Source organism: Copadichromis virginalis, linkage group LG23 (assembly GCF_057382275.1).
Source record: "Copadichromis virginalis isolate Kocher_CV1m ecotype Utaka linkage group LG23, C_Virginalis_male_GT1.1, whole genome shotgun sequence".
Taxonomy (NCBI): Eukaryota; Metazoa; Chordata; class Actinopteri; order Cichliformes; family Cichlidae; genus Copadichromis; species Copadichromis virginalis.
In genome coordinates, this window is record NC_140639.1 from 6,601,569 (window position 1) to 6,616,564 (window position 14,996).

At 40.4% G+C, this 14,996-nt stretch overlaps 1 protein-coding gene across 3 annotated transcripts in view; it reads left to right on the top strand.

Annotated features, from left to right (window-relative positions):
- The window catches only part of ddr2a (discoidin domain receptor tyrosine kinase 2a), a 31,495-nt gene extending 16,672 nt beyond the window's left edge, over positions 1–14,823 (top strand). Inside the window, exons 3-17 of one of the 3 annotated variants that reach the window (XM_085448684.1) lie at positions 5,163–5,265; positions 5,811–6,042; positions 6,295–6,442; positions 7,637–7,739; positions 8,636–8,819; positions 8,904–9,144; positions 9,570–9,629; positions 10,055–10,191; positions 10,280–10,511; positions 10,623–10,810; positions 10,904–11,031; positions 11,138–11,335; positions 11,421–11,655; positions 12,152–12,301; positions 13,128–14,823. In XM_085448684.1, the coding sequence (XP_085304810.1) occupies positions 5,163–5,265; positions 5,811–6,042; positions 6,295–6,442; positions 7,637–7,739; positions 8,636–8,819; positions 8,904–9,144; positions 9,570–9,629; positions 10,055–10,191; positions 10,280–10,511; positions 10,623–10,810; positions 10,904–11,031; positions 11,138–11,335; positions 11,421–11,655; positions 12,152–12,301; positions 13,128–13,259 (2,471 nt within the window). In that variant the 3' untranslated portion in view covers positions 13,260–14,823. Of the gene's footprint in view, positions 1–5,162; positions 5,266–5,810; positions 6,043–6,294; positions 6,443–7,636; positions 7,740–8,635; positions 8,820–8,903; positions 9,145–9,569; positions 9,630–10,054; positions 10,192–10,279; positions 10,512–10,577; positions 10,811–10,903; positions 11,032–11,137; positions 11,336–11,420; positions 11,656–12,151; positions 12,302–13,127 lie in introns of all 3 variants that reach the window. The other 2 variants (XM_085448683.1, XM_085448685.1) reach the window with 2 other exon arrangements.
- The last annotated feature ends 173 nt before the right edge of the window (positions 14,824–14,996 follow it).

Sequence of the window (14,996 nt, forward strand, 5' to 3'; positions counted from 1 at the left end):
CAACTGACTTAGGTGACTGACTTGAGCCATAACCATGTAAATTCCCATTTGTGGCCACAGTGGCTGCTATAAGTTTACATGGTCATGGTCTCGGAGATACAATAAAGCAGACAGCTTATTTATAGGCAATGAAACCAAAACATGACTGACACATAAGGGACAGGTATGTGAACATAAACTTTCATGACTGCGGTGTGTGTGTGTGTGTCTGTGCAGTCAGTGGTTGAGCTGCAAAAGCTAAAGAACAAGTCTGCCTTTCAGTGCAGGGTGCGGTAAAAATCAAGAGGTGAGCGAGAGGTTTGGTCCATTGCTTCTTCATCGCTCTCTCTCTTTATTCCTCCACCACACAAGGCAAGTATTTTTCCACCTTTTTTCACGGGGGATATTTTTAGATAGCGCAGCTCAATGTGAAGCCTGATGGGTTGTGGTGATGGTGGTGGTGGGTGTGCACATAAGGGGAGTGGGGTATGTGTCCATACATCCAAATGCACACACTGGACTGCCCCCACAACTCACCCCGGGGGTCACCTCTGAGTGGGTCGGGTAGATAAATAAACACAGCAAAAACCAACATTTGGAAGAGCGGTCACACATCCGGCAGGGCGTACTGAAACCCGCCTCTTTCTCGCTTTGACTCTCTCTGGGATGTGGTTAAAGGGTCTGATAATGGCTCCTGTTTCATTCGTTGCGTCTTGGGCAATTTCACCTCAAAATGGTCACTGAAAGTATTCTCTTAACTTTTGACTGTGTTTCATAGCAGAGACAGTTAAAGTAAATAACAAGAGCTGCTGTGCTTTGCTCACTCACTCTCCACCTCAGTGTCTGTTTACACTCTTCACCTCTGTGCGAACGAGACTCTACTGGCATTCAAAAGTGCGGGAGCGCCAACCACCTCAAACCCCCTAATCTAGCTGGACTGAGCTGCCACAAAAGGACAGATTTCAGCTACATGTCAGTCTGAAACCAGTGATTACTATTCATCGTTTGTTTTCAAACAGTGTAGTTCTTTGACTGGATTGGGATTCGTGTATTACACATCTCTGCAGTTCATCTTGAAGGAGGTTTGATTATTTTTTCCCCTTTACTCCAGCTGTCATTCGTGCAGTTCGAGCACCTGAAATTGTTTTGTAATTACGCATCGAAGGATACCACTAATTTACTTGGAACATGAGACGAGTAGGATGGTTTTGGTTGATGTGGTCTGTTTATTGCCACAGCGATCTGGTGCATGGAGAGAAATTGTAGGAGGGGAGGGATATAAACAGTAGGGGATAAATGATGCGGGATGGAGTGAGGAGGGCAGCAAAGGTTAGTGAGGACAAGATGAGAGGAGGTCAGAGGAGGTAAATGTAGACATCTGGAAGAGTTTTTGTTTGTGCTTCCTTCACCGTGTCACTGCCAAAACGAAGCTTTCATGCGTGTTTGTGGTTTCATCTACTCTTGCTCTTTTGTGTATCTGTGCGCGCTCCAACTTCCAAAACGTAAGGCGTCTCCCCATCTCGACTATTAAGCAAATATTTGGAGGAGATTAGGATCAGAGGAAGAAAGAATAACAGGGAGACATAAAGAGCAAGAGGAGGACACAGGAGGCCTTGGACCTCAAGCTCTTGCTGGCATCTTCTCAAAGGGTTTTTTTGTGAAACAAGGGGCCAGGCGAACTTGATCAGACTCCCTTTAACTTCCACCTCCAACCTAGCTAAAGGCTGCGACCTGATGCTATCACACATGCAGAAATCAAATTTTTCAAAGACTCTTTCATACATGGTTCAAAACAGGTTGCATGGTGGTCATATCCTATTAGGTGGAATTAGTCTAGGAGCCAAACATAGTATCTCTCCCAACCTGTCAAGAGTGCCCCTTTTTTGGCCTCTGAAAACACCCATAAATCGCTTAATTCATTCAGAGGCGTATAAAAGTTAATAGATGCCATGTTGGCTGGATCACGCTCAGTTAGCCTCTAGCTCACTGAGTCTTAATGAGATGAAGATTTTGTAAAGCATGCTGTTAACTTTAATCTCTTTTAACCACTCAGATGGTCAGAGGAGAGCAAGGAGGGACCACACAGGATGGGACACAGGGGAGAGAGGAAGAAAGGAGCTTGAGGGGGTGGAGGGCCATGTAGGAAACGATGGGCATAATGGTTTTATTGACCGCACAGTGGGGGCACCAGTCACTCTGACCATAGACACACACACACACACACACACACACACACACACACACACACACACACACACACACACACACACACACACACACACACATGCATAGAATAACTCAATCCTCATGTGCTTGATACCAGTGCTGTTTTCACTGGCAGAAACACCGAATGGATACAGCTTATTATTTCAATAAGGAACCACAATTTGAGGGCACAGAGTGTGTAGTCGTGTGTGTATGCGCATGCATATGTGTGCAGTCCTCCCACAGCACTGCCCCACCCCTTCGTCCAGCACTATCCATCAAGTTTTTCAGGTTTCTTGACAGAAGCTGGGAATGAAATATTTCTGTCTGGTGAATGTTTGAGTACGAGTTTGAATTTTCATCACCGTCGAGCACTGCGGAGGGTCTGGGGAGAGTTAGGGGAGACGTTTGCTTAACAGTGTGATAACTGATTTAAGTACAGGAGGTGGACAGTCTCCCAGGAAATTCCTGCTTAAAAAGAAACACTTAAGTAGAAGTGGTCCTCTTATCAAGTTAAAAAATACCGTGATGATATGTTGGTGCGACTGCAGGTTTAACAGAGGTGGAACGAGTTAGACTAGAAGATTGATACAATATTTACTGCTGTTTGTAAAGACATGGCCAAGAGATATTTAGCTTTGAGTCTTCTTAAAGTGGACCTATTATAGTTTCTCTTATTTTGATCATATATATTGTTAGTAAGCTTGTGTACAAAAGCACATACTCTAGACTGAGAAAATTTAGCTCCTAATCAGTGGTTTTAAACGGATTTCTGCTCATTGAGAGTGGATGTCCTAAAAATGATTATTTCAGACACACAGCTCTGGCTGTGAGCACAGAAGTGCCATAAACCTGCTTTTTTCTAGCCTTCTGCTTGTGAGGGGCGGCCAATCAGTGGGTGAACTGACCGGCTATAGCAAAGACCATCATGAGGATTATTCTAACTACAAGGAACCTCTACTAAATTCCAAGAATTCAAAAATAGCTGGGCTGAAAAACCTTTCATTTTTTAAACAAGAGGATATATTGAGGTTGAGCTAAATGTATTAGTGTTTTTAAAGCTAACTGTTTTTTTCAAAGGGCTGATAAAAATGGGTGACAAACAAAGAGAAAACAACCCAATAAAGAGTGTCTTACCAAGGTGGTGGGTGGCTCTACTGGAAGCTTGGAAAAACATTTTTCCATTTTTCTGTCATGACAGTGCTTTTGGTGGTGGAAAGCACTGTCACTGGTCCACAGTCTCCTGTGGGTGTTCAGTTTGGTTAGGGTCTGATTACTGGAAAGGCCAGAGAGTGTGATTTACATTGTGCACATATCAAACTGTTCAGTGACACCCTCGCATCCACTGGATGGGGACATCGTCACACTGAGAAAACCACTCACATCTGAGTTAGGATTAGCCAAGTAATATAGTTAAATATTACTCCACTATGAAAACATAATTGTCTGTGTCAGTGTTTTAGTATTTTCTTTCATTAATGCATCAATATGTAGGCAGCTTCTTTATATATGTATCATTATGCTTTATATCTGATGTTGTCATTCTTTAAAATGTCATTCTGCCAAGACACACATGTGGAATATGGATTCATTTCCAACATAGGCAGCAAGACACAGGAACACAGAAGGCAAACACAAAGAGGACATTTAATGCTGATAGTCCATACCCAGTTATTCAGAAAGTAAATCCAGGGACTTCAAATATACAGAAAACCAAGCTCAGAGAATATACAGCTAAATATACAATGTGACAAAGGAAGGCTGAGACAATACATACATATATACAGAAGAGGTAATGAGGGAAGAGAACACAGTTGGGGAACTAAACAAAGCTGAAAACAATCAAGACAATGGGCAGGTGTAGTAAAACTAGACAAAATACAGAAAGCTAAACATTGACCAAAATAAAATGGGAAATAAAGACTAAACGAGAAAAAAACTAACTTGACACAGGAGATGAGAAGGAAAACAGGAACACTGAAAGTAAAAGGGCAAACACAGAGTTATGGAGGGACAGAGAAGGAGCATAGAGGTGAAATTAATTTAAAAATAAATGCCACCAAAAGTAACAAAGACTCAACAAATAAAGGAACGCAAACAGACTTCAGTCTTAAACAGCAAAAGTAGGAAATAGACCATAAAGAGCCCATACAAAGCATCAGAAAATAAACAAGGCTTCTAAGCACAAGATAATTAAAAAAAAATACCTTAATGAATAGAAAGCTAAGTGCAAACTAGACACACACACACAAACCCAATCAAAAAGACAAACTAAAAAGCAAGACTCAAATGACAGGCTAAATATAAAGTAGGACCACCAGGAAGGTATAATAAATAAAACAGAAAGCTAAATTTAAACAAAAATGAAGAACAAAACCCAAACAAAATATGAATCATGCTCAAAACAAAAGAAAACATGAGCTCACAAAAACTCAAAACCGATGACAAAAGAAACTGTAGCTAAAGACACAGAGCAACTTGAGTGCTGTTAAAAATACACAATTTCAGAGTAGATAAACACAATTACAAAAAACGTTAGACTACAAACATTTCCTGACTAAAGTAGCTGAGTATATGTACTAAGTTACTTTCTGCAAGCTGTGTAATACTAACCAATCTGGTTTCCATTTTTCCCTCATCAGAATTTTTAATAGGCTGAAAAAAAGGAAACCAGTGGAAAAATCATATTTTCCTGCTTGCGTCGTTACCAAAATGCTACTGTGTAACTCTGGCCTTTTCATAATTGCATAATCAAAAGTGGACTCACAGCAAGTTAAAAGAGAATTACTGCTTTCACAAGTGCTAGTAAAGAGAAAAAGCTTCTCATTGACAGCAGTACTTGTAATCAGCAACCCCCATCCCCCCGCCACATGCACCCCACTGGCTCGGTGGTGTTTATGGCTGAGAAAACATCAGGCTGCTTTGTCTGTCTGCTTGCATATTTGTGATTTCAATTGATGGATGTTGTGGTGTTTCAGGTGTGTGCCGGTATCCTCTGGGGATGTCAGGAGGACAGATACAGGATGAGGACATTTCTGCTTCTAGTCAGTGGTCTGAATCCACAGCTGCAAGATACGGCAGGTAGGTATCTCTCTACAAACTCTTACATACGTGTTTCATGGCATGTGTACCCTGATAATGAGTGAGTGTGTGTGTATATGTGTGGGTGGTTTATCCTGCAAGGTGCCTGTGCCTGTTTATTTGCAGTTAACCACAGACTGGGGTATCAGTTCTAACCTACAGCCGCATGATTGTGTGTCTCTGTGTGTGTCTGCTCTAGAACTTGGGTGGCCCTCAGTAAGTATCAGGATAATGATGTAATATACTTTCCCCATCCATCCTGGCTGGAGTTTCAGTCTTGCCCAGCGCCGTCTTTCCTGTGCCAGGCCCCTGCCTGAAATTAACACTTTAAGATGAATTTACGATGCAGCCTTTCACCAAAAGTGTTTTCATAGCAGGCTGCAGGAACTGAAATCCAACACTGAACTCACTTTTACTTTCCTCTCACCTTTTTCTTCTCTGTCAAGTCCTAACGTTTCTGCTCTATTGCTCCCTTTCCGGCTGTAATTCTAATGTGCACATCTACTATTATTTGTCTTTCTCTCTCCCTCCATTTATTTCTCCAGGTTGGACTTTGAGGAGGGCGATGGCGCGTGGTGTCCGGAGATAACAGTGGAGCCAGACAACCTGAAGGAATTCCTCCAGATTGACCTGCGCTCCCTCCACTTTATCACGCTCGTGGGCACCCAAGGTCGTCACGCAGGAGGCATGGGTAATGAGTTTGCCCAGATGTACAAGATCAAGTACAGTCGTGATGGCAGTCGCTGGATCTCGTGGAGAAACAGACAGGGCAAGCAGGTAAATGCACCATAGAGTTTGTCCTCTGCAGTAAATCAGGTGAAATTACATCTTTTTCTGGTTTGGCAGTCATATCTATTTGGACCTTTACAGCAAATGATAACGCTGTACTGATTTTACCCTTTTAGTGCCTCTCATTACTTGGACCTATTATGACTGCGTTTAAAGTGATGCAATGGCTTTGCTATCTATAAACTCTGTGACTCTCAGTCATTAGTGTCTGCCATAACAGTGCATTTGTTTGACCTCCAGGTGATTGAGGGAAACAGAAACGCCTACGACATTGTCCTCAAGGACCTCGAACCGCCCATAATTGCTCGCTATGTCCGCTTCATGCCAGTCACAGACCACTCCATGAATGTCTGCATGAGAGTGGAGCTCTATGGCTGTGAATGGCTGGGTAAGTGGTGGATCAGGTGGAAGGGAAAACCGTGCAGAGGGAAAAGTGGGAAATATAATGAATAATGTGCAAAGAACTGTAAAGGCAATTCAACAAATCCTCCTCATCTTTGAGCCCATAAAGATAGAGAGGATCAGCTGAGGATCTGTTGCTTTTTAATGACAGGCAGGGCAGTGTCTGAAAAACACTGGTGCCCTTAATGAGTATATGGCAAGAAAAATATTAAACATCTACTTTATAGGCACTTTAGTCCCTTTACATGGTAACTTTTTTTTATTAATCAGTGAAAAAAGAGCCAACGTGTACTTTTTAAAGCACTTTTTCTCTGTCTCTGCTCCCTTAAATATTATGCAAAAATCAATGCCCAAAACCAGCTTTAAAACTGGCACAAATGCCATGATGTATTATTTTGAAACCCTGCATGCTTCTTATGCTCATGTGAACACATCCTTGTTTAAAATTCACGTGTATAGCTAATGAATCAATAAAAAGCTGGTTAATTAATGACATTACTCCTGCAAATGCACTTTCAGTTTTGATTAAATGCATTGAACTACAACATTGAATAAACCTTTGACGTATTTTGCCATATTTTTTTACACAGTCCCATGAAAAAGGTGCCTTTGTTGAAACATTTCCAGATTTTAGTGCATGAAATAATACTGCATGGCTGAATAGGTTTTGAATATGAAGTAGTGAAATGTTTGTGAAGCAGACTTTATTGGTCATGTTAGCAGATTGTTTTGCTCGCATGAGGATGACAAAGAAAAAAAGAAAGCAACTGCTTTTTAAAAGTCACTTTACCTCCAGCTTGTTAGAAGCTTTAAGGGGGTGTCTTAAAGTAAAAGTGCTATTCAGTCGGTTTTGTTCATTCCTTGTGCTACATAAAGTCCTTCTTTTCTCAGCGCTGGCAAAACAGTCCCGTTTCTCCCATACTGCTCCTAAACATTACATTTATATTCTTCGTTTCCTCGTTCTGCCTCTTCATCGAGGACTATTACTGCTACCAAAGTGGAAAATTCCACCCGTCTCTTGTGACGCTTGACATTTTGGTAAAAATCTGAACTACAATGTAAAACAAACTTTGTGGTTTTCAACAAAGGCTTTCTGCATGACGTGAATGATGGATCTCATAAAAGTCCATGGGATTCTCACTTAAAAAAGAGAAAAGAATAATTTTTCTTTGCTTTGCAGACGGCCTTGTTTCATACAACGTTCCAGTGGGAGAACAGATGAATTTGCCCGCTTATCCTGTTTATCTCAATGACTCTGTGTATGATGGAGCGATCATCTACAGGTGTGTGACTGTTTAATGTATTGGGTTTTTTTTTTGTCATTTTCCTCCATCACACACAACCCTCTCACTTTACATCCACCTTCTTACAATCCTCCCCTTTGCCATGTTGTTGTCCAGTTTCTATGGTGACAGCAGAGACAGACAGTGGTGAGTGGGCCATGGTGGTTTACTGTTAGGCAATACCTCATGGGAATAATTGAGTCAAGCCCGCTCACACAGTTACAAAACCAGATTGAACCAATCTGAGTATTTTGTTGACATTCATGTTTGGGTTATGGTAGGGTGAATAATCTCCTCCATGACACAAAGCTTCTTTTCTCTGTCAAGGAAAAAGGGCAGAGGGAAAAGAAAATGGACCATATTACAATATCAAAGCCAAAAGCCAAAGATTAAAAAATGATTTATGCAATGCTGCCACCTAGTGCTGGATCAACATATGAAAAGTGTTCCTACTAGGGCTAGTTAACCTTTCCAAAAATTATTTATTTTTGCCCTTCAGATTTATATTGTGATATAATTTGTATTATCCAGTGCATAATAGTTCTCTCTTCAAAACAATGCCTGTAGCTTTTTGGCATTTGAAACATGATATTTTACTCTCAAGATTCATTGTTGTATTGTTTTTTTATTTATTTAATTTAAATATAGTGACGTCCTTAGTTACAAGCCAAACACAAATACCTTTGGATCAAGTGGAATTTCTTCTGAGTTAATCACACCACATGTCACACTGACCTCTTCCCCAAATGTTTTAATCTCTCGGCTAAATGCATTGAAAAGACGTTTCTTCAACTTCTGTTTTAGTAACCAGTTGTAGTAACAGTTATTCTTCAGTATGAGGCTCCATAGAATTTAAGATCGGAGCATTAAGCATGCTCTACCTCTCTGTTTCTCAGTATGACAGAGGGCTTGGGCCAGCTGACTGATGGAGTGTGTGGCCTGGACGATTTTACAGTAAGTCATGAACGCAATGGATGGCCAGGATATGACTACGTGGGCTGGAACAATGAGAGCTTCCCGAGTGGATTTGTAGAAATAATGTTTGAGTTTGACCGCATACGAAACTTTACCACGATGAAGGTGAGGTTCGTGATCAGAAAAGCTGAAATTCTCCATGACTGTTCAGCTCCACACATCTCACCGGGTGGCTTTTTCCCCGCTCAGGTCCACTGCAACAACATGTTCTCGAGACACGTCAAAGCCTTCCGTCAGGTGGTTTGTTACTTCCGCTCTGACTCGGACTGGGAGGCCACGCCACTCTCCTTCAGCCCAGCGGCGGATGAGAAGAATCCGACTGCCCGCTTCGTCATCGTCAACCTGGCTAATCACATGGCCAGTGCCATCAAGTGCCAGTTCTATTTTGCTGATGCCTGGATGCTGTTCAGCGAGATCACCTTCCAGTCAGGTACACATTTGAGAGCTGTGTGATGCTCTCTGCTAGTCTGTTATGTATTTAGAATAGGTTTGTATGCTGTCATGCTCATTTCAAGCTCTGTGTTTTTATTGATTAAAGTACTTTCATATGGTTAAAAAAAATACTTATGCCATACTGGGATTTTATAGTGGGCTTTGTGCAGCCCTTTCTTCAATCCACTGTCTGAAACAAGTAGCTTTCACTCCTGCCTCATATAAGCCTGCCTTCTTCTGATTGGCTGCCCCTCGTTTGACTTCTGCAAATAGCACCAAGTGCTTGAGGGCACCACTTCCTCTCTTTGCAAGTCTGGAATTACTGAAAAAATACTAAATACTACTATTTTCTCACTATGCTTTAATAAAAAGTTGACAAGCTCGGCTAATTTCCGATCAACTCTGTGCCATCTGCCCTTTCAGACACAGCCATGTACAACACAACGCTGGCTCCACCCGAGCAAACACCTAACACACCACCAGGTTAGTGCAATACTCACCTCACTTACACTAATAATACACCTATCAGTTACAAAATCTGTGGCAACACCCAACGACATTGGTCTGAGCATTTGGCAGTGATAATGAATGCACCAACACAGCATGCAAACTATCAAGGGTTTAACTTACTGATGTCTCTTTGCTGTTTTCTTATTCCAATCAATGAAAAGCAATTGAGATTTATTATTATTTGTTTACTTCCATGTTTCATTTGCATTTTACAAACTGATTTAAGCAGGTTTTAGATATGCAGTGCCGTAAATGGATATTTTCACAAAATTAATGTTAACTAACCCTCAAAAGCAGGTCCGTCCAGCTGTCATAGGGTGAAAGGCCTGGGCTGGTCTGCAAGAGCACACTCCACTTCAAAATCTTCAACTCTTGCCTCTCTCTCTGTTTCACTGCAGAAGATGACCCCACACACAAAGTAGATGACAGCAACACCCGCATTCTGATTGGCTGTTTAGTGGCCATTATCTTTATCCTTGTAGCCATAATTGTGATTATGCTGTGGAGGCAGGTGTGGCAGAAGATGCTGGAGAAGGTGAGCACACGGTTTGTGCATTTCAGCTGAAGCTTTCTTCTGAGAAGCGATCAGTTCTGTTTCTTCACCTCTATATCTTTTATTTCAGGCCTCTCGTCAGATGCTGGATGACGAACTAACTACTAGTTTGTCAATACAGAGTGAAACACTGGGCTACCACACCCACAACCAGTCGAATACAACCAATGCACAGGAGTCTAATTCCACCTATGAGCACATCTTTCCTCTCGGTCCAGACTACCAGGAACCTTCGCGCCTCATAAGTAAGCTGCCGGAGTTTTCACAGAGAACAGAAGAGCCCAGTAAGCAGGCAAACACGGGTACTTACAAATTCAAAGTATTTATATTCATTTGCACTGATTTATAGTTACCATGTTGCATTTCAGGTTCGACCAGCACTTCTGCTTCTAAATCCACTGCCTCTTTTGCAGTCCAAGATGGCGTCCCTCACTACGCAGAGGCAGATGTTGTAAACCTACAAGGTGTAACTGGAAGCAACACCTATGCCATCCCTGCAGTAACTATGGACCTGTTGTCAGGGAAGGATGTTGCTGTGGAGGAGTTCCCACGAAAACTGCTCACATTTAAAGAGAAGCTTGGAGAAGGCCAGTTTGGAGAGGTGCAGGTTACAGCTTTGGTTACAGCTTTGCATAAGATAAAACACAAGTCACGTTTTGAATCGCACTCTCCCCGCTCCCTGTTTCTCTTCTAGGTCCACCTGTGTGAGGCAGAAGGAATGCAGGAGTTTATGAATAAAGAGTTTTTGTTTGACATCACAGAAGATGAGCCCGTCTTGGTGGCTGTGAAGATGCTCCGTTCAGATGCCAATAAAAATGCCAGGTGTGCCGGTGCTTCTTGTACCCTTTAAATGAAATGAAATTGCAAGTGTACATGTGAAGTTTTTATTTTTCTCACCTTTAACTTGCAAATTGTTTTCCATTGGAAGGAATGACTTCCTTAAAGAAATAAAGATCATGTCACGTTTGAAGGACCCCAACATCATTCGCCTCCTAGCTGTGTGCATCCACAGCGACCCTTTCTGCATGATCACAGAGTACATGGAGAACGGAGATCTCAACCAGTTCTTGTCCCGCCACGAACCAGAGGGACATCTTGCTCTGCTTAGCAATGCACCTACTGTGAGGTAGGAAGGGGGCTAATATATGCAAACACATGTAAACATGATTTTCAAGCAAATTATATGAATATTTATTCTCTCTCCTCCCCAGCTTCAGTAATCTCTGCTACATGGCCACTCAGATAGCCTCGGGGATGAAGTACCTATCCTCACTTAACTTTGTTCATCGAGACTTGGCCACACGAAACTGTCTGGTGGGCAAAAAGTACACAATAAAGATAGCTGACTTTGGCATGAGCAGAAACCTGTACAGTGGGGACTACTATCGCATCCAGGGCCGGGCAGTGCTGCCTATACGCTGGATGTCATGGGAAAGCATCCTGCTGGTGAGGACTTCCTGCAAAAACATCACTTTATTCAACCGTTACTGATAAATTGTAAATTGATATCTAATTAAACTTTAGTAAATACTTAATTTAGTATAAAAGAAAACAATTATATGATAATTCATATACCATAGATTGTCGGTTATTTTTATGACATTATGTATAAAATGTTTTATAGACATGATATACTGTATTATTTTTTTCTACTGACACTGAAACAAAAATTTAGTATTTGTTGATACATGTTATTGTGATTGTTACTCATCAGTGTTGCCAATTTCAGCTGAAACAACAATCGTGTGATTTACGTCACCAACACCTCATCTGTCTACTTATCTGTCTAATGCTCTATTTATTTGTCTACTTGTAAAACAGATAGCAGATAGCTTTCAAGTCAATTACTGATTAGTAAACATTATCAGTTTAAATGCTGTTATTTGTACAGTGATTATTAAAAAGTAGAAAAAAAACATGTTTGCAATCTTCTGCTTTGCAGGGGAAGTTCACCACAGCCAGCGATGTTTGGGCCTTCGGGGTGACCCTGTGGGAGATACTAAACTTCTGCAAGGAACAGCCCTACTCTCAGCTCACTGATGAGCAGGTGATAGAAAACACGGGAGAGTTTTTCAGGGACCAGAAACGACAGGTGAGGGCTGCCAGAAGCATTTTGTCATTGTTTCTTTTTAAATAAGAAAAATGTAGTTATTATCAGCATTTTTGAACAAAACAAAAAAATAAGAAATTAAACAAACTGTTTTACGACAAAGAATTCAATTAAAATGGGAAAAACACAAATGAATGAATGAAAAGGAGTTAGCAGAAGCTTTATCCTATTCTAAAGGAAAATAAATTTCTCACTGGATTTCACCAAACAAACACCAAGTACTACATACCCATACCTTCACACAGTAGGTCATTTATGGAGATATTAGGGAATGATGATGTAAATGTACTAGTTTTGATATGAGATATATTTAGTTTGGTTTCAGATATTTATTTCCATATTGTTTTAATGAGCCTTCTAACAAAATGTTGTTCTCTCTTATTCACAAAAGGTAGCTACAGCAAATCGATCTATATATTCGATTTAGCATATTTTTTTTACACCAGATGCCTCCTGACACAATCCTTCTATGGATTTGTGTCTCCTCGTGAGCTAATGGAGCCACTAGTCTAAAAATCACAGCTGAAAATCTAGTTTGATACAATTCTTTCTAATTTCATAAATTTGACTTCATTTTTTTATTTGCCAGTGTCAATCAACACCTCCACAGTGTATTTCTTGTTAGCCATAAACTTCTATTAGTTCCATTATTACAGCCATTGAAGTGAATGTGTTTGCTCTGAACCCAAAGTGTAAGTTACTTAATAAATTGTATTTTTCAATTAAAGGAAACAGCTAAACAGTCTAAAGTGCTAAAACAGTAAACTCTTTTGATTCCCTGAGTTAATATCTCATCCATATTGTGCAGATCTACCTGCCTCAACCTGTGTTGTGCCCGGACTCGCTCTACAAGATTATGCTGAGCTGCTGGAGGAGGAATGCAAAAGAACGGCCGTCCTTCCAGGAGATACACAGGGCCATCTTGGAAATACAATCTTAAGCCAGTGCAGTGTTAAAGACAGTGATTTCCAGTCTGCTCATCTCTGGAAGTAAATGAAAATATGGCAATAACAGCAGACATTATCCAGGTTTAAGCTTGTCTCTGTAGAGTAACAGGGTTGGGGGCACTATGTACTACCCAAAAGAGTGAGTGTGTGTCAGTTATTAGCAAAAACAAGTTGGCTAAGATGTTTTATATGCATAGAAATATTCCTCAAAAAAACAGTGCTGTTTTATACTACGCTATTCTTCAAACATGCTTAAGAACATGACCTAAGGCTCTGACTCATGTCGATGAAGCCTAATTTAATGTAGCAAGTGACATTTGGCACTTTTGAAAATATATTTTAATTGCATTTGTTAATGTTGGTTTAAATTTCCTATGTTACAGCAATTTTCATATTGACAACAAAACTAATGCAACTGAACTCTCTAGTGTTTTCTCTTGGAAGACTGCTTGAATGTAGAGGAGGAAAGTCCAGAAAAACCATCACTGTTACAGTTCATCTTATCTCAAGTATCTAATCACCACACATTTAGATTGACGAGAATAACAAGGAAATACCATCTTTTACATCTCCTTGACGTGGTTTCAACATTAAATGTATATGACTCTGTATTTTAAACAGATAATTCTAAATCTCAAATATCAATATTTTGTATTAGTATTTATATGTTAATATGTGTTTGTTCCGTTGGTTTTGTTTGTGCATTAATATGCTCTTTATTTGGAGTATTGTATTTGATGCAATGCAATAATTCTCTAGGTTACATTTTGGATTTCTACGTTATCTTTTATCCTGCTGCAAACTGTTGAGTTGATCATACACTAAGCTCTAAACCATTGTGATTGATAATCGATGAGATATTGGAAGATGCTTATCAGCAATCCAGGCCGCGTTGGTTCAACAGTATGTGTTTACAGTCAGTGTCATTGGAAAGATGTTACTGAGAGTGCTGTGGATGTTGAACAAATGACAGAGAAAATAAGTCTTTTTTTGAAAGCAGATTAAATGTAGGTATTCATCCTAAATGGTGTGTTTGACAAGAACCATAAGATGCCTATGAGTGAACGCTTTCACTGTAGTTTATACAAGCAAATGAAAAATAAATATCTGATGAGTCATCTACAGGTTTAGCTTTCTGCAGTTGGCTTTTTCTTCTGTATTATTTCCTCTTCGATTTGTTTGTTTGTCCACGTCTGTGCTGACTTTCAGATAGTTTAACTGTGTTTACAGGCTTTGCTTTTGCAGGTCTTTGTCCCTCTTTGTAAATCAAGAGAAAGCTCAGATCATTGCCCTTTCAACTTATCCCTATCTGGGCAAAGACATTCTACAAATTAAATCTGATATTTGGTTTAAAGATACATTTGTGAAGCTTGCAGATGTTCTCACAAGACAAAGAAAGCATTTCATGGCATTCTCCATCAGCTCAGTGCAGGCAGATGAAGTCCTAATATGTTGAGATTCATTTCATCTTTGTACTCAAATGTTTAAGTGAGAATATTTTATATATTTCTGTAAGCAAAAGTTGTTCATTAAATAAAAATTAAACTGGAAATTGAATCTGTTTGAGAGCTTTTGTCTTATTCATGAACAGAGCTGAATATTTCATGCTGTGTCTGAGTGGGCTGTCCCTAAAGATGATCAGCTGACAACCATGTGGATCTTATTGGCGGAGTGCTGCTACAGCATCCAATCAGAACTCAGAGGTGGGGCGAAAACTGTTACTTCACAGA